Source organism: Folsomia candida, unplaced genomic scaffold (genome assembly GCF_002217175.1).
Source record: "Folsomia candida strain VU population unplaced genomic scaffold, ASM221717v1 Fcan01_Sc027, whole genome shotgun sequence".
In the NCBI taxonomy this organism is placed as follows: domain Eukaryota; kingdom Metazoa; phylum Arthropoda; class Collembola; order Entomobryomorpha; family Isotomidae; genus Folsomia; species Folsomia candida.
This window is the reverse complement of record NW_019091219.1, coordinates 475159-495026: the sequence shown is the minus strand read 5'-3', so window position 1 is coordinate 495026 and position 19868 is coordinate 475159. Positions and strand designations below refer to the sequence as shown.

Genomic DNA, 19868 nt, shown 5'->3' with positions numbered 1-19868 from the left:
ATAAAGAACATTTTACCCGTAAATGAATATATACCACCAGCCTTCCCTTTGCAGAACGTCAAGACCTGGTGAAAATATAAGGTTTCCCATCCATCTTTCATGGAGATATGTAGACACATAGAATTACAAATTTGATAAATTCATTAATTAATTTAGTATTATTCAGCTAAGCAGGATTCACCTGAAAAACTCGGAGACGTGAGTGTTGCCTTCTCTTCCTTCTCGTATGTAATTACTTAGTTCGTAATTATAATTATGCATAAGTGGGTATAATTTCTTACTTGACAAATCTGTGATTTAATGTAATTCTAAAAGTCTCTCGCTCTCTATTAATTTCTTTCAAAGTATGATAGCCCAAGAAAGAGGGTTCAAACAGGTCGTTGTATTTGAACCTGTGACCGAATTTTATTCGTCTTCTCCAATTGTGAACAAGGACAAGATTTGATACATATCCTCCACCGGCTGAGTTGGAGACATGATTTATGCAAAATCCCATTAGTGAGTAGATCGGCAAAAAAGAATAGGGGTAAATTAACGCAGGAAGATCCATCTGGCCACGCACACTCTGGTATTGAATCATTAATGCAAAATGATTGTTCTAAGACACACCGACAAGATGCTTTCAATAGCTTTCATGCTAATCAAGGCGGCGATCTAATAATATTGAGCAACAAAAGGATCCAATTTTACCCCACTTTCTCTCACGCACCCATATTTACAGTCAATGGAACAAGCACCACCCACGCAAGCTACCTAAAATTGCCTATAACTTTGGAATGCATTATCAAATTAGCATGAAACTTTGTACACATTTAGTAAATCTAATGTAGTGTTCGATTATAATCATGTTCCCGACTGAAATTATATAACCGTAACGTTATTCTGATTTTGACACGAACACGTCAGGTTGGAACCTGCAAAAAGTATTGGCACCTTATGTCTTACTTATTTGAGCGAAATTTTTATAACGATAAACCTCTGCCTTTTGTCACGGTAAGTTAATCAGATCACAAAATATAACTTTATCTGCTTCGTAAGTCCAGATTGGTATTGTCTACAGCCAAAATTGCGACACCAAACGAGCTATTTTTGGCGGAGCGAGAAATAATCTTGCCTCCTTCTCAAACAAGCTTGGATATCGAAAACTCAGACAGGACACATGCTCCGTGATATTTACTATTCGAAATGTAGCCAAAGGACATGAAGCAATCATTTTAGTTCCTGCTTTCTTATGATCCGGCTAAAAAGCCGCCTAATCCTAAAATCAACGGATTAATCAAGCAAACTATCACTCGAGATCGGAATATTTCAACCTCCAAAATCATGTTGAATTTGAGTACGAACTGTGGGGTCAACAGATCATGCAATATGGTGATCAATAAAAAATCATGCCATGGGGTTTCAGGGTCCAGTTGCCCGACAAACGCGAGGGTCCTCAAAACGAAGAAGCTCAATAAATTGGAATAGGGTCAATATCACCCTAAATAGACTTTCATTGAGTAAAGAAGGGTCTGCTGCTTCGACGTAAGCCAGTATTAGTTATTCGGAGCCAATTGAATGGTCCAAGTCTGGCGGATGTGATAAAAGGCTCACAAAAACGAATATGTGCATATGGCAGTTAAACACAGCGTAGGATCGATTGTGGTTTGGGGTTAAATGACTAGGTCGGGCATAGTTATCTGGTAATTATCGACAAAATCATGACCAGGGAGGTCTAAGTAATCATTATAAGCGATAATTTGAAACATTTGACAAAAACCTAACCTAGAAAGGAATTTCATATTCCAAAAATGCAGTAGCCCCAAAACATGCATCCAAATTATCGATGCACATTTTTGGAAACCGAAAAGGTTAAGTTTCTTTCGTTGGCCGCACAGTCTCCCGATGTGATTCTGATTGTCCGGGTTGAGAAAAGAGGGACTGATGGGAAACCAATCGTCGAAAAACGAGCTTGTCGAAAGTTCGAAAGAAGTTTTGGCAGACATATAGAAAAGCGTTATAAAGAAACTTGTCGAATCAATTCAACGGTCTATTTATGCTCTTATTGCGTCGAGGGGAGGTGCCACGTAACATTAGAAGCAGTGTGACGTAATAAAATTGGCGATTCTTTGATTTATGATTTTATAAGTTATAGGGTGCCAATACTTTTTGCGGGTTAATTTTATATATTTTCCAACAAATTATTTAAAAACTATGTTTATCCAATTTTAATCAATAAAACATGATTATAATCGAACACTACATTAGATTTGCTAAATGTGTACAAAGTTTCATGCTAATTTGATAATGCATTCCAAAGTTATAGGCAATTTTAGGTAGCTTGCGTGGGTGGTGCCTATACTTGTTCCATTGACTGTACACATTTCATGCCCTAATGTACATGTCACAACTAACTCGCTTGTTACACAAATTTTCCCACGCTTTCTAAAACCCAACAGTTGAGCTCTGCCTCTCACACTGGACACAACTTTCTCCCCAACAACCCCGTCACAGCATGCCTCACTTCAAATACTCCGCCATCGTGGGCACCTCCGTCTTTCAAGATGGCGGAGAACCCTTTCGAAATTACCGGGGATTCGAATTACCCGATAACACCACGACCTTGTTCCCTGAACCCGCCTCATTTCACGAATTAAGTCAGCTTCCAGCAATGTGTCGCAGCCTCGTTTATAATTCGGAATAAAGCGCAAGAGTTGACATATAGTATATTTTCCCTCTCCATGGTCTACTTTCTTCCCGTGACGGTCATCATTTTCACGTATGGGAGCATCCTCTGTAAAATATTCGATGCGAAGGACACCACCCAAGGACCGGGTGGTGTCCTTCGAATTTTCGGAGAATTTTAAGAAAAAAAAACTCGAATTTTCGGCAGGTAAATTTAAAAGGCCAGACCAAAGGACGACGATGGACGATGGACCTCAGATGATGGACCATTAATATGGAAGTGGGGTGTATCAACACAATCGCTTCTAGGTCAGTGTCGCCACTTTGTTAATCGCTTCTTTGGCAGTCTTAAGAAAATTAAAAATTAGTGGGGGATTTCCGGCAAACGAACAAATATACGCTGCAAATTTCGCTTAAATCGATAGCATCGCAGAAATTATGACAATTGCCAAATTTTGTTCCGACTGGAGCTAATCGACCACTTCCCGGTTGCACTTAACCGAGAGCTGGCTTATCAGGACGTAAGCGAAAAACTAAGCGAAATTCGAAGGGACGATTTAACAAAATTTCCTGTTAGTTTACAACATTCGGAATAAATATGTAAATCTTAAACTGATTTTAATTAACGAATCCGGTCCATATTTACAAGCTACGCTACGGGGTAACTTAAAACGCTGCATATTTACATATTTCGATCGTGATCGTAACCGGGGACCGTCCATAAATTATGTCACGCAAGAGGGAGTTGGGGGAAAAGGTCGAGGGCTCGTGCCTACATAGATATGTGACATACGTTAAAGGGGGATCTAGAAATTTGCGATTTCTTTGTGACATAAATTATGCATGCATATCCTCTAGGGAGAATGTAATTAAAGGTCAACCAATTGGACAACAGGGGTCGGAACTCGTGACAGGGGCTAAAATTTTGTCCAAAATAATCTTTCGAAGTAATTCCAGTAGTATTTGACTAGTTTTAGGCCAAACTCAAAATTAGCGAAAAATTCGCACATTTAGACTTGTATCTTAACAAAACTGGCTAAGTGCGCCCCTAATATTGTCACGGAATATGAATCTATTTAATATTATTCTATGTTAATTTTTCATACTTCAAAATCGTAGCACAGCGAGTATTTCCCCCCTTAATGAAGAACTTTTTTTTTCTAATTCATTTTAATATTATTAATATATAGGTAATTGTTGTAACCCAACGACATTAACATGAAAACAAAACTTCTCAGAAACATTACTTATCTCAAAAAATTCTCATTTTTTTCCTTTATTAGATGAACACAGATCAGTAACTCCCTCTCAGCAAGACGAAGATCAGTACACGACTAAAATTCATGGCAACTTTCCGATTACTTCAATTATCCCAGATGTTGACGCAATTCAGCCAGAAATAGTATCCGGGAACCCAATTTTCCCAGGGGAAATGCCCCACGGCCTGCAATTGGATCCAACACGACTATTTGTTATTGACCTGGTATCACCTTCGGAGTCGGAGAGGGGTCGATCACCTCCATTTCTGCGACGGAATCAGGCAGGGGGCCGACTTCTGGCACGGGCCAGGGTGAAAACGCTCCGGACAACGTTTATCATTCTAGCCACGTTTCTCCTCTGCTGGACGCCATATGTCGTCATGACCTTATGGTAAGTAGATAAGTAAAGGGACGCACATTAATTACGACGCATAAAAATTAGCTTTTTTATTTTCGACTGTTCCACTAAATAAACTCCGTGCAATCCAATTATTAAAAATTAGCTGTATAAATCTTAACAGAATCAAGGTTTTTTTTGCATATTTCGAATTCCCCGTTTTGATTAATAAGCGAAATCCCTTTATGGAAATGTCTTGTCTGTTCATCCGCCCCTCTGTCCGTATCCACGATAATATTAGAACGGATTCGAATTTTGTTATATAGTTTTCGCCATCAACTTTATAATTTTTGAAGCACGGATGAGTTCGAAGATGAGGGTCACGGAGCCACGGAGATGACGCCAAGTGTCAAACGTGTCCCCCCTTTCGTCTTTATCATTTTATACGTGGTTTTGAGCAAGGATTTCAGAAATAGACATACTTTTGACGTGCCATGACCGTGTCGCTTCACCTCTTTGTTACACTTCATTTGCAACGATTTATTGTTGCTCATGTGAATCATTTTGACTTTTGTGCAGGTACATGGTAAATCGTGCCAGCGCCTTGTCCTCCGTCCCGAGATGGATTCAAGAAGGTCTTTTCGTCCTAGCAATGATGAATTCTGCCATAAATCCGCTCATTTATGGCTCATTCGGCGACCGAAAAATGTCCCTGTCAGGCTGCTTTTCCAAATAATGTGTAGTCGAGCATATGTTCGTACATACATACATAGTCCTAGGATTAGGCGATAAGAATCAATTTACGTTTATATTTATACCCAATATATTTCCTTGTATTTTTTAATTATAGTTAAAATGTGAGTAAGTGAACAGTTAAAGATTTATATTGATTATTGATTAACGGTAAATGCAAGATATCAACGCCAACGGCTTATGTATTAAGCATGTGGCGGAGGCGGTGTGGCATTTAAATATCTTCGGCAGCTTGTATACTAATAACTGACAATGCGATGGTGTGAAGGGTAACCTTCAGATTTGGTTGAAATTTTAAAATTATGTGGTCCAAGTCAATACAACAAAGCAGTTTGTGCGATGGTCAGAATTTGTGTAATTATTTGAGGTCAAAGTTTAAAAACGTGTGATTGCTCCCTTCGAATTGAATGGGAGTGGGCAATTCTTACCAAGCGGAGAATTTGATTCCTCCGCTTGGTAAGAATCGCCCATTTTGTCAACTTTGACCTCAAATATTTTGACAAATTCTGACCACCGCACAAACTCCTCATGAAACGTCTGTTGTACTGACATGGACCACATAATTTTAAAATTTCAGGAAACTCGGAAAGCTGCATTTCACGCTATCGCATTGTAAGCGTGCATATTTACGCGAAATAGACAGGATCTGAAGCATACATACATATGTACTAATAAAAATGTATGTACAGTACATTTGACGTAAGGAAATACATGTAACTTAAAGTACAAAATTAAGTAGATAATTATATATTTATTTAAGTTTCCCAATATAAAATTAAAATACATTTTGTTATTATTGTGTTCGAAAGACAAAATACGTATGTATTTTAGATACAATAAAAATGCAGTTTAAAATACTTCTCTAAAAATATTGAAACGTATTTTTTTTAACAAAATTATTTCTAAACCTCTAAAAATACGTCTTCACGCTATTTTCTAACTGGGATTAAATATCAACTACTTATCTATACATTTACAGTGATCAAAACTATTGATGGCAGTAATGACAAATCTTACATTCTGGAAATATGCCATTATTTTGTGAAATATGTCCATTCTACAGGATATTTAATTATACCGGTCAAAATCATTTCTCCTTTTTCTTACACGATATGACAAACCAATTTCTAACGAGACAAATTAATTATTTACGTTATATTTACGTAATTGATTGACATCTCAATTCGTCCCAATTTATAATTTCGGACATATTTTGATAAAAATTAGTCCATCCACGTATTTGCAAAGGTGGGAAGAAATGTATCTACTACTTTCACAGTGAAATCCAAAACTACAAATTGACACGCATGCATGTATCCTTTCTGCTCAAAATGTGAGACAGAAAACTTCAGCAACGTGAGCGAGTAGTCAACAGGTACATAAAAGCAGGTTTGGATGATGCGGGTCATGCATAAAGAATGTCTCCAATTCTACGGTTTAACGAAAGTCTGGAAATTTTACGATGTATATCACATGAAATATCAAAAAATCCATACCTTAGCGCTCCACCCCTTAACGTACCCCATTCTTGTCGCATGACCCCACCGAATTCGGGGAAATGTTGTTGTGCTACCCGGATTCAATTCCTCCTCAGATGAGCTTACTGTAAAAATCCCATCTTTGCTCCCCTCGCTTTTATGTACTCACCTCCCTAAAAAATAACTAGATTTATTCACTTCTCACCCTGAATGAGATGATTCTAAAGTAGATGTCATACTACTTGTCAGATATGTAAAAGAATAGCTGTGATTCACCCAGGAAGATCTAATTCAGTCCAAGGTTATCTTGGTGGAGATCTCAATTCTTTGCAGAAGTGCATGATCAAACGAGGAGATGAGTGTGTCATAAAAGTGGCACATATTTTCTTCGAAATATGTCCTTGTTTTGAAAGGTAGGGGAAGACGAAGGGAGGATGAAACCATGGAGAAGATGTGTCTCACCAACCCCTAGAAGTGCTATCTGGCGTTCGTAGGCTACACTTCACAAAAATATTGATCTCATCTTTCCCAAATATCTAATCTCGTCTTTCACAAATGCCTCAGCCTTCTAAAATATATCATCTTTCCCAGATACATAGGTACAAACGTGTGTATGTCATTTCATCGGCAAAAGATCTCATCTATTACAAAGGCTTCACCATTGCGTGTCTTACTTTTCGAAAATTTATCAGCTTTCCCAAATGTCTCATCTTCCATAAATATCTCACCTGTCAAAAATATCTCATATTCTCAAATATCTCATCTTTCCCAAGTATCTCATCTTTCCCATATGCCTCATCTTCCACAAATATCTCACCTTTCCCAAATGCCCCATTTTTGCCAAACATCTTAATAACCCTCCCAAACATATCTGATCTTTCAACACTATCTCATCTTTCTTCTAGATTGAGAAGTATGTATTTAATATAAAACTCATTGTCTCGGCCTGTTTTTCAAAATTTAATTTTTAAAACGTGTTCATAAAAAACTTAACTTGATGCAGTCAATAAAATAGTCCATTTTACAAAGTACGGCGATGTACAAACGCATGAGGCAGAATGAGATCCAAAAAAGAAGAGAACACTTTCTCCTTGCTCAACAACTAAGCAGAGAAAAGTATTCTCCTGGAAGGGCCCCGTGCATAAAGCATGTTTTCCACTTTCACAGAATTTTATCACCTCCCCCTCCCCCTCAAATGGTGAATTGACCCATGATACAGTCGCTCTCAGGCATTAAGTAAATCCTTAATGCACGATCCCATGTGCTTATTTACATATGTACATACATACACAAGAAGACCACCAGATTCTCACCAAATCCTCCCAGTGCCACCATTGTCGAATCCAGCCGGCCAGATGGATCTGGCTGGACAGTTTGCCTGTCACGGATAAGTCTCACTGTATCTGTGACCTGTGACACTTAGTTTTGGGCAGTGAATTAGACTTGGAGCCATTGTAGATTCGTCCTAAATTAATATTTTGGCATTGCGAATTACATCCGCCTCTTTAGACGTCAATCTCATATTTGAAGTTGATGATTCATCAAGGTTCAGAGGCAATTCGAACTGTGAATGATAAGTTCTGCCACCTTGCAATAAATTTGCAGCTATTCCGGTGGAAGCAACTGGAAGTGCAATTTCGTACTGGCCACGAACAGTGCTTAGTAAAGTTCTGTATAAATAAGTCTTTCCACTACCTCCTGGGCCATCAAGAAAGAAACAACGACTTTGCAAAGTTTCGTCAGCCATGGCATCAAGAATTTGATCAAAACTTGCCTTTTGTGCTCGATTTAAAGACTCGACCATTTTTGCACCGAGTTCTTCCTCTGCTATCGCATCAAAATAATCTTCTACATTGCAAGGAATATTTGCTGGTGGTGTTCGGAGACCGAAATCTTCGCATTGTTTCCGATGGGTAATAAGGGTATCTTGAATATCACGCAATGCAAGGTTTTCACATTGTTCACATTCAGAATTGTGATTGGCGTGACGACTGTAATCTTCGTACAGATATTCTTTATACTTATCCCAAAGTTGGTCAACATTCGGTGGGGAACCAAAGACACAAATTATGGCAAAAAGCTGACGTAATTGTGTTGGCATGCTGCTAAGCACAGCATCTGCCAGGGTGTTATCCCAAGTTGCATCATTTGCCAGCAATCCCATTCTTTCTGCGGCTTCGCGAAATGTTTCACAAATAATGCCATCAATTGTGCGTAAATCTTCAAAAGAAGTTGCACCTTTAATATGTAAAAGAAGTAAACGCAAATAATATCGCTCTGGGTCACTTGCAATGCTAACAGAGTACATTCTGCCGATTGTTTTTTCACCACCTCTTTGCCGAGCTTTCCATTTTCGAGCTTGCTTATCCCAGACAAAGTGTTTTGGAGTGTCGGCATACAGGCATTGGTTTTCGGCACTTGTTATGCCGTTGAGATGGAACCATCCAGTTAGGGTTGTTAGACCTTCTTCATTTTTTTGACAGGCTGCGGCAATGTTATCGGGATTAAAAGATATGCTATGTTTTCCTGGCAGATGAACAGCCAATCTACAAACACTATGCGACTGAGCGTGCATATCGAAACCAAACAATCTCCAGGCGCCTTCGGGCGCACTAACATACCTTGAGTCCATGTATGTTTTTATTTCATCATGATGAAGAAGTCTCCTCACGAATTGTAATATTAGCACAATCATGCCCTTTGTAAACATACTTAAATAAGTACTTTACACTTTTAATAGAGGCACATACCTCAACATTTAAGTGACAATTGTACGTTAAAGATAAGGCTGGATTGTATGGAACAACCCATCGATTGTCAATTTTTTTATTGTTAATTGTGATCTCGCCTGTATTTCTTCGGCGGTAAAGGGGGTAACTTTTTCCTTCAATTACTGTTTCATCATGAAACTGTTTGGGAAATTTCTTAGTGCATTTTCTATTCGCCATACACGGGGAATGTAAATTATCTTCCCCGCAGGGTCCATGAATCATATGTCTTGTTACAATTGCATGTAATCTTGGGCAAATTTCTATATCCGGTATTTCAGCAGATACCAATTTATTAACCCTTTCAGGGTCTTTAGGTTTGCAGTCGACCTTTAGAATCAGTAAAATGTGGACATGTGGCAACCCGCGTTTTTGAAATTCAATAACATACACATTTGCAACTGGTGTGCCCAAAATATGACGTTTGCAAATATCATTTAAAAGTTCCTTGAGTTTAATGTGAAATACTCTCGCAACTAAATCGGGTCTAAACTCCGGAGTTTGACCAGGTTGTAAATTTTCCATAACTTCATCCCATTTGGGATTGCACGTCATAGTTATGAATAGATCGGGTGTCCCATACTGGGACGGGCCGGGCCTGATGGCATGCAATTTCGAGATGATGGATGGGGACGATGTTCAAATTGCAAGTCGTTTTTACATGGTAAACTATTTCAGAGCAAATTAAATTAAAGCGGGGTCAGGACAAATTAAATTCACTGATTGAATGATTTTTTTGTATTGTAGAAGATCATTTACATTGCCAGTCTTGCCGTCAGCTCAACCCCGTGGCGAAGGAAAAGATGGACGGCATCCAGAAGCAGGCGCTATTGAAGAGAGAATTCCAATTTAAAGCGGAAAGGGAGGAAAAAGAGAAGAAAATTGCTCGCTTGGAGGCTAGAAACTTGGAGTTAAGTTTAATTGTAGGGGAGCAACAGGCGAGATTACACGCTCGAGAAGCCTCAGGAGTAGGGGTGGGTGTTTTGGATGATGGGATGGACGATGTGTTAAGTCAAATCGGTAATCAGTGGAAAATAAAACAAATTTTGTCGTACTCAGTTTTTAATAGAAACCTTTTTATTTCATTTTTAGAAGATCCTGTCCATGATGGAAACACATCTGTCAATGGTGATGTCAGGAAAGAAGGTGGGCATCAAGATGGTTCATCTAAGGATGGAAATAACTCTGCCATTGCCGATGTCGAGAAGGAAGGTGAACCATTTTCCAGCGATACGGCAGGCGAGAAAGATCCGGAAAAGAATTGAACTATTAAGGATTCACTTGACTTTATTATTGTCACAATGAATAAATATAAACCAAATGGTGTTAAATGAGATATTTGTTTTTAAATAGTAATCATTAGCATCACTGCATCACTTAAGTAGCGAGAACCGGCCGATATTATTATTTTACCCAAATGTGGTGCACGCACAGTTCCCCCAAATCCAGGTAGCATAGAGTGGGAAACAAAATTCTGGTGTAGTTTTGTATGGGGACAGGAGCGTAGTAGTATCGTGTGGTAATGAGGAGAGCAATGCCATAACTCGACTTACTTGCTACGCTCCATTCGAACTCGCAGCCACGAAGCGAATTATTATATTGAGTGATTTCTCAAACTGTACACTCACATCCCAAATTTTAGCTGAGGTTGAAAATTTTTGAAAATCTAAATATTAAATTTCCAGCTTGTTTAGTAAACACAAGGACTAAGCGTAGTCAAACCCCCGGTTTATTAATAAAGATGCTGATTATCAGAGTAGTTTTTTCTAGAAGTGGCTTATTTCCTACGGTGGCTCATAGAAGGTGGCTTTTGGTTAGTGGCTTTTTTCTGGGGTGGCTTATTTCCTTGTGTGGCTTATGGGGAGTGGCTTTTGTTGAGTGGCTTTTGGTGGGTGGCTTTTGGTGGGTGGCTTTTGGTGGGTGGCTTATGGTGGGTGGCTTACGTCCGCAAATCATTAATAATTGTTTGTATTTTGCGTATAAGTAATTTGACCCTTGTCTTCATAAGATACATACATATGCATGCAAAATAGGGTCTAATTTTAAAATACAAACCTTACATACATAAAGAACATTTTCACCGTCTACAGAACGTCGAGACCCGGTGGAAATATAAATAAGTTGTCGATCCATTTATACATGGACATTCATATCATTGAAAATTTGATAAATTAATTAATTCATTCAGTATTACTCAAATTTAATGTCTACAAACAATGTATGTATGTATTTGTTATTTATTTAATATCATTCATGTATCATGAGACTATTCCTGCATGATGTCGCGTTTTTCTTCTCATATTTTCGCCCTGCATATGTACATACACCTGGTTTACGAAGCAACAACTTACCTACCCCTATCAACTGACAATTTTTAGACGCAAAGCTACCATGTGTGTTTCCGATGTTGCAAGAGTCAGTACTACATATGTAGCTGAGAAATACAGATATGCACATAATCTGTACAAACACTTGTCGGATAATCTTCACCATACACTCACATACTTCTTTACTACCAATAGATCTAACTAGTTTCTTAGGTTTGTCCAGTATAGTCAATTTTTCTCATGATGTGTAGTTACCCTGCATTGGGAAGCCAAGGGCAACTTCTACATAGATGATGCCCATCACCTGCTGAAAGGGTTGAGTGCAGTGTAAGCGCCTCTTGGCCGGAGGCAAACTGAGCTCTTAAAAGTACCCTTTTTTATTTTATTCTTTATTGTACAGGCTCCAAATTACGTATGTATGTATGTGCCGGAGAGTGTCCAACCCTCCAGAAGATCTTGACCTCCCCCATGGACAAGATGTTGTTTAACGGGACGTTCATATATTACGTCATCAGAAAAGAACAGAGACTTTCACCCCACCCACCCATCCTACTCATGCTATGCTGAATACGAGTTAGATAGTCGACCCAAACTCACTCACCCACCCACGTTTTGAAGACGTCCTATATGAACGTTCCGTAGATATGGTCAGGAGCCGTTTTTATTTATGTATAAAGAAACTGGTTTTCTATCATTCTTTTCAGAGATTTTCTTACCACATGTATTTACATGTTCGACTCGAGTGAAAGCTAAATAAGGGGACATATTTCTACTCAAATTTGATTTAATTAAATTTAGATAAATACTGTTTATAAGTAAATTATTCCTGAAACCGTCAAAAAGAACAACCATGTCTACCTATAATTTAAATCGACACCTTGAAGAAACCGGGATGCGTATCGGATTCCAAGTTGTGTAAGTCCGTTAATAAAAATGTGGGTATTCACGTCAATTTTTATAAAGGTTGCTTCTCTATATTTGTATCTGGCCAGGTTTACGATCAAATTTTTTCGTTTTTTCATGAAATAACTTTTTCAAATATTTTTTTTAAACTTGTTAAGTAAAGGTTCAGTTCATTAGTATGGACTGGTCACTGATTGAAAGTGTCAAGTTATTTTGCTCTGCAAAAAATGCATGCATCAATCAAATGTCATGAAACTTTTGCGTAACACTAATCATGAGCAGACCGAAGTTTTTCAGTCGTTCAATGGTTAAAATACATCTCCCATGACGACGGAGAGAAGGCTTTGCCGAACACCCCTAATAAGCGCTTTGTAAAAACCAAGCTATCACCTACCCGAAGTATAGTGTCTTTACGAATATTTAATTGTGCCTTGCTCGTTGGAATTAAAGAAAGCGACTGAGTGAATATACGATTATTTTATCTACTTAAACTGGATTTTATTTTCAACAAATTATCAAATTGTCAACACAATTCAGAGCTCTGCACTAACACGAGTTGATTGGTGACTTACTATTGACAAATTAATCGTGGACATCAATTACAAAGAATTAACAATTCTTACTCTTGATTTCCTACCACGACGACTAAAATCCAAAATGTCTGACTTTGACAACGACTAAAACTCGACTGTGTGGACTTTTTCCACCTACTTACTTACTACGACTTATAACAAATGACGACTCGCACTCAAAATCCCACCCTGACGTCACCATGGCAACCACCACCACGTCACGGGGCAATCTTAGACGCATACTCAACAATTTACAAAAATACATAAAACAATTTCATAAATACATCATTGTACATTTAACACGCTTCGCCACTCGTTTCATCAATTTCTATGATGGTTTTCTCCATACCCCGCAGAAATTTTTCAAAATTGTTGGGTCTCCTTTATTTCCGAGTATATTGTTTCTAAATTAATGTTCAAAATCTTTCAATGGACCGACATTGAGGTACGTTTGGACCGATGTCTTTTTTCTCGACAAAATCAGTTTTTTTCCCTCGATGGTACCCTCGCACTATTTTAGTATTCTAGCACGTACCCATTTCAGACCAAAATAAAACGCGTTTGTTTTTGATAGAGGGGGTCAATCTTTTCATGACAGACTCTTTAAACTAAAGTTCAAAGTTCATATTCTTCGTGGAAGCGAATGGATTTGAGACGCTCCGATTTTTGTCGATCGCCAGCCATTTTATGTATTTCATTGGAAATTATCCTTGGGTTTGAATTTATATTTCGAACGAACGTCGTTTTTACTTCTACATGAGTATAACTTTACAGGCTTGACGCTTCGAGGTCAAATGCACAGTAGTTTTCATGATCCACGACGAGTAGCTTCTGGTAGTCGACTTTAACATTTTCTCAACAAGTTTTCCACTAACTGTTTTAGTCCCAGATTTTTTATCTTCATTATATTTTGGCGAGGTTATAATGTTGCAAGTTTTGAAGCCCAACTTATTGATTATGATCTTGCGCAGATAGGTTTTTGAAATTTTTAGTTGTCTGGGTGCAACCCTCACGGATCTGTTGGGATTTTCTGTAAAAGTTTTTTCGTGTTTTTCGTCAGGGTTTTGGTCTGCTGGGTGACAGGTCGACAAGGCCAAATTTAATATTTTACATTTTCACGATCCCTATATCTGTATAATGTATGGTTAATTTTGTCCGATGCATCCCTTGAAAAATGGGGTGGTCAGGAGCCTTTTTCCGATTCCAGAAAAACACTTTTTTGACCGAGTGGCAAACTAATTTTTGCACTTCCTCTAAATTTTGTGCTGTCATTTTTTAACCAAAAGAGATAATCAAATTCTGTTTTAAGTTTTAGAAAGCTTGTCAAATTTGCAAATTTTTATGCTTTTTTACACACCTCAAATTAGTTTTTAAGTGCTTGAAAAAGTAGGGGGAATCTTGACACTTTCAATCAGTGACCAGTCCATAATTTGCATTTTATGTAAATATGTTCAGTCATGTAAAACAGGTCATTCACTACACCGATTTTTGTAAAGAAGCAAATTTGTTGATTGACATGGAAACCCATAATATTTTGTATTTTAATTATACATATATCGAAAACGAAAAAAATATGTATTTGTTTACATATTTTACAAAAATGCAAAACAGTTTAACATTTCTTATTATTTAACAGGGAAGTTTTACTTGACATCGGCTCTGGGGTAATCAAGCCTCAAAGAGACACAAATGAGCAACAGCTCGCTCTAAGTAATCCAATTGTACGTACATTTGCGAAATATTCTTAGAATGGAGAGGTGTAAGGTGATTATCTCCGATTTTGACAAGATTAATTTCAAATTTAACAAAAATTCCACTTTCAAAAATTTTTGATTGGATAAAAATTAAGGTTTTTTGAATTTTTCAAAATTCAGTAACAGATAATATAATAATTTCAAGCAATCTGTACGAATATTGGGTTTAAACTCTGAAAGTTAGAGCATTTTGAAAAAAAAAATAATTTGACCTTAATTCAACCTCTAACAAAAAAATAAAATTTTTTTTGCATATGCATATTTTTAAAATATGCATTCTCTAAAACGATTAATACGGATTCCGAGCGTGAACAATTCAAAATTAGTCTAATAAAAATCCGAGTTTACCACCTCACACATCTCCCTCCTAAGAAACAAAATGAGTAAAAACTGTAAAATTTAAAACTAACCGGATGTCATTTCTAATTTACCCCAGATTTTGACCACAATCTTAAAACAACTCCCCGCCAAGAGATCTCCGCCGTTACAAAATTGTCGTCTCGTTTCCCACTTTTGGAACGACATGGTCCTCTCCCTTCCAAATACAAAATTCGCGCTCAAACTTGACCCAAGCAAGAAGCTAAATCCTGACCACGATCCGGTCCCATTTTTCGACATGTGCTCCACCCTCGACCCCCGTCTCGCGAAACGGATCAACGCCACGTGTCACTCATACCCCGAGCTTCCTGTAATCCACTCCTTCGCTGCCAAATTCCCCCACGTTTGCGACAAATTTAGTGGCAAAATTCAAATTTTGGACATTTCCATCGACTACGAGAGGTGTTTGGATTCAATTTATCGCGCTCTAAAAAACTCGTGTCCGAATTTGAAACAATTGAGGATCACGTGTCGGACGGAGATTGACGTGAGTTTGGCTCCCGTTGTGGCCGGGAACCCAATTTTATGTGTCCCACTGGAACTCAAATCCGTTTTAGAGGTGTTCTCCGTCAGTTCGATGAAGGTAATGAGTAACTTTTCATTTTAGGGGCCGTTCATAAATTACGTATCGCGAAAGGGGTGCGGGAAGGTCTAAGGCTGCAATATTCATGGGGGCTAGAAAAACGCTACTTTTGAGACACACAATTTATGAATGGCCCTTTATTTAGTACAGATTATGTAATACAGAATGAAAAATTACTCACTCAATATTCAATAAATTAATGAATAATTGGTGTCTCATTTGTCAAATTTTTTGGACGAATGACATATTTATTCATTTTTAATTCGTGAAGAGTGAATGAATAATTTCACTCGTTATTCATTTTTCACCCTATGGTTAAGCCATGAGAAATCAATCAAATAAGGAGGATTTGAGATTGAATGAACAAAAAAACAAATAACGAATAATTATTAGACTCAAAATCTGAAATTATGAATTGCTTTTGAAACTTTTTATCAGGTAGATTGAATTTTGAATGAAGATATATATTTTGAACAGGTTGACATCCCACCACTGTCCAGGCTTATTCAACTGGTGATCAACGCCTCGCCCAATTTGAGAGAGGTCACCCTTCCACTCGGATTTTATCCGGATTTAGGAAATTCTAAATGTCTCGACTCCTTAGCGATCTCGCTAGATGACGCGCGGTCAGACGACCTTACTCGCGCGATCCAGCGCAATTCCGAACTCTCAAGGATGTTGGGACAAGTGGGGGAACAACTCGTCGCTCTAACTTTTGGGTATGCCAACAAGAAACCTCACCTGTTCAAATTCATTCATTTAACACAGAGTGAATAAACTATTCATTCGATAAATTCATGAATAATGATTTTATGCTATTTTAAAATTTTTGAATTAATGAATGAATAATGACCAAATTTCTATTCATTTTACATATATTCATGAAATATGAATGAATAATTTTATTCATTACTTATTGTTCGCTATATTTATATCTAGTGCATATTGAAAAATCCATCATCTAATCAACTGATATTTGAGATAAAATGAGTAAAACATGAATGATAATTTATTTTTAAATCTTGAACTAATGAATAATAATGAATAATTTGTTATAAATTTTTGAAATTTGAATTAAGACCAATCCTTGAACAGGTATGATGTCGAGGATGCTAAGAGAAACATGTCCTGTGATTTCGAAGAGCTGAAACGTACCGGATTCCAATTAGGCGAAAGATTTCCCAAATTGCGAAATTTTCGCAACGATATTATCGACGTTTTCGAGCCGAACGATCTCATTCAAAATTTGGAAGGAATGCCAGCCCTGAAATCGCTCGAGATTGGCAAACTGTTAAAAATGTCTACTTGCCTGGACAAGTTCTTGGCCGGGATTTGCAAATCGAGAAAGATTTTTGCAAGCGTGACGAATTTAAGGGTGAAAGAGCTGATAATTCCGCGAGTTTTGAACGAGATGAAGACCGCATTTCCGAACGTGGAGCGGTTGCACGTGGACATTTTGTGGGCGGAGGTCTTCTCCGCGATGAAGTGGGGTATGGGCACCGTCCTCCAGGGGTGTTCGGATTGGGGGGCGCTGAAACATTTGAATTTGGCGGTGCCCACGTATCCAGCTGGTAACGAGGACTTCATCGGGGAGCTGGCGAGTGGCGGAGAGTTGTATAAGAGTGAGTGGCAAATATATAGTTATTCATTCATAATTTGTAAAAAAAATATTGATTAATTATTCATTATTCAACATTCCTTCATTATTCATTTAATTCAAAATTCACAGTATTAAGTAAATTTCTCAACTTTCCCTGTGTATTATGCATTGAGTAGATAAAAAATGAATTATGAAAAAAATATTCATTCATTATTCATTCATACGAATTGAGCAGATATTCACTTAATATTCATTTATTCAAAAATAAAAATAAAATATTGATTCAATATTCATTAAAAATTTGAATATTGAATGAATAATTTATACATTCATCATTAAATGAATGAATGTGAACATGTATATATGTTCATTAGTAGAAATTATAGCATTGAGTTGGTATTAAATTTAACTTATTAAGTTTACATGATCAAATTAGCATAGAACTTGCATAAAGGTGAAATTTTGGATTGCACGCCTCATCAAACGATTCTCTCATTTCAGTAACGATTTCTCTTCTCTGGAAACTTATTTCAAAATTCTGGGTGACAAATTTGTGGAGAAGGTTGTTCCCAATTTTTAATAAGTATAAATATTCTCCAGAGTTTGATACTGTTTAAATGAGAAAATCTCGGAAATTTATATAAGAAGTCTTCCGAAAGATTGGAACTGGCTTTAAAAAACTCAGAACCGTTAATCAAATCGTTGACTACAAATTGTCATCTAGAACTTCAAACTAAATTTCCAGAATTAAGAAATGTAGTGATTTTGGCGATTTTTTTACGATAGCTAATCAAATTTAACGTTAATTTATTTGATAAAATGTCCCCCTTGATTAATTTCAGGGTTGAAAACTCTGGAAATCAGATCTCACAAAAGACACAATATGACCGAGGAGTTCACAGAGGAGGAAATGGCCACCTTTGAGACAGTCCTTATCGCACTGGATGAATTGGAAGATGTCAAAATTTCAAACTTTTCCGTGAGCTTGCGATTCATACATAATTACATAATTAAAATTTTAATACAATTAAAATTCCGTATGTCCAAACTTTTTTATTTCACAGTTTGCGGAGGAATGTGACCAAAGAATTGTCGCCTTCCTCGTGTCGAAACATATTTCACTGTTCAAGTTCAGGATTGGAGTGTAGGATGAAAGAAGACGAATCATGGCCTCGGGTATTTAGCAGAGGGCGGTTATGTATTTATTTTCTACTTTTTCATTCTGTAAAAATTTTCCGGTATGTTCCCCAACTTAAAAAAAATTCTAATGATTTTACAAATTGTTACATATTTAATTCGCAAGCATTTTTTAGTCTCAACCGCTATACGTCATTCCTTATGTAAATATGTAGCTCCAAGTATATATTTAAGGGTTATCATATGTATGTATGTATGACATGTCAAAAATTACTGATTACTAGTAATTTTCGTCTAGAAGTCATTAAAATTAAAAGTTACAAATGCAAAAAGGACAATTGACAAAACGAAACATTTAAAATATGTACATAGATATTACTTTTTAGCATGGAGTTTTAACAAATTAATCAAGAAATACATAGATACTTTCCAAATTTAAGTTTTTGTAAAGTTAAATTAGTCTTCCGCTATTTTAATGGGTTTATGGGAAAAATTGTATGTAATTTGTAGTTCCACATGTTCTGGATATTTTGTATTTTTAATAAATATGTAGCTTGAACAAAAACTTTTGGATTCATATATATTCGAGAATAAAAAAAAAACAAGATTATAGACTGTATATCCTCGTTTAATTTTTGTGGAGAAACGTCCCTGGTAATTACATATCTACAGCTATTTTAACCAACAAAATGGATAATTGTCGCATGCAGATTGCAGAACAGATACATATGTACATACACTTAAGAAATTTTATTACCACGCGGTAAACATATATGGCTCTACCGTGCTGGTAGATACTATGTAGTCTTTGTTACCACTTGGTGGAAGAAATAGTAGTATGTAGAGCTTTACCATATTACCGCTGATGGTGATACCTAATCGTACCACACAGGCGGTAATACGCGGTATTAAGAACTTATTACCGGATTTCTTAGAGTGTATGCACACATATGTATGTATTTACCAAAATGGCTTGTTATTATCTGACAGTTGACGGAATTTCTAACCTGTAGATAATATTTATTTATACAAATTTCTCCACGTGCACTAATTTCATCAAGGAATTTTTCCATCCATATACTGATAGTTCATTCTACAGAACATTTAAGCAATACATTTAACAACTTATTTATTTAATAAGGATGTGGGTATTCATTACGAGTTCGCCTGTTTGTATCGAAACAAATTTACGAAAAACATTTAACCAGCCTTGTAGACACGTATGTAAGTTTGAAAATAATTTTTCAGCCCAAAAATTTTGCGATTTTGCATTTTTCGAACTGTACATATTTTCTTGATAATTAAGTTTCTAATGATGCGAACTCGTGATAAATCCTAAGGTTATCCTTATTTTA

General features: G+C 36.9%; 2 protein-coding genes across 2 annotated transcripts; one reads left to right on the top strand and one right to left on the bottom strand.

The window, feature by feature from the left end:
* Nucleotides 1-7956: 7956 nt before the first annotated feature.
* Nucleotides 7957-9814, bottom strand: LOC110859586. Its single transcript, XM_022108548.1, has 2 exons — nucleotides 9242-9814; nucleotides 7957-9189 (listed from the first exon to the last, which is right to left on the bottom strand). The coding sequence occupies exons 1-2, from the start codon at nucleotides 9812-9814 to the stop codon at nucleotides 7957-7959; spliced, it is 1806 nt and encodes a 601-aa protein (XP_021964240.1).
* Nucleotides 9815-12303: 2489 nt separating this feature from the next.
* Nucleotides 12304-19169, top strand: LOC118438890. The gene is made up of 7 exons (XM_035859714.1): nucleotides 12304-12501; nucleotides 14698-14782; nucleotides 15252-15776; nucleotides 16254-16495; nucleotides 16872-17398; nucleotides 18219-18355; nucleotides 18441-19169. The coding sequence occupies exons 1-7, from the start codon at nucleotides 12437-12439 to the stop codon at nucleotides 18522-18524; spliced, it is 1665 nt and encodes a 554-aa protein (XP_035715607.1). The 5' UTR covers nucleotides 12304-12436; the 3' UTR covers nucleotides 18525-19169.
* Nucleotides 19170-19868: the final 699 nt, after the last annotated feature.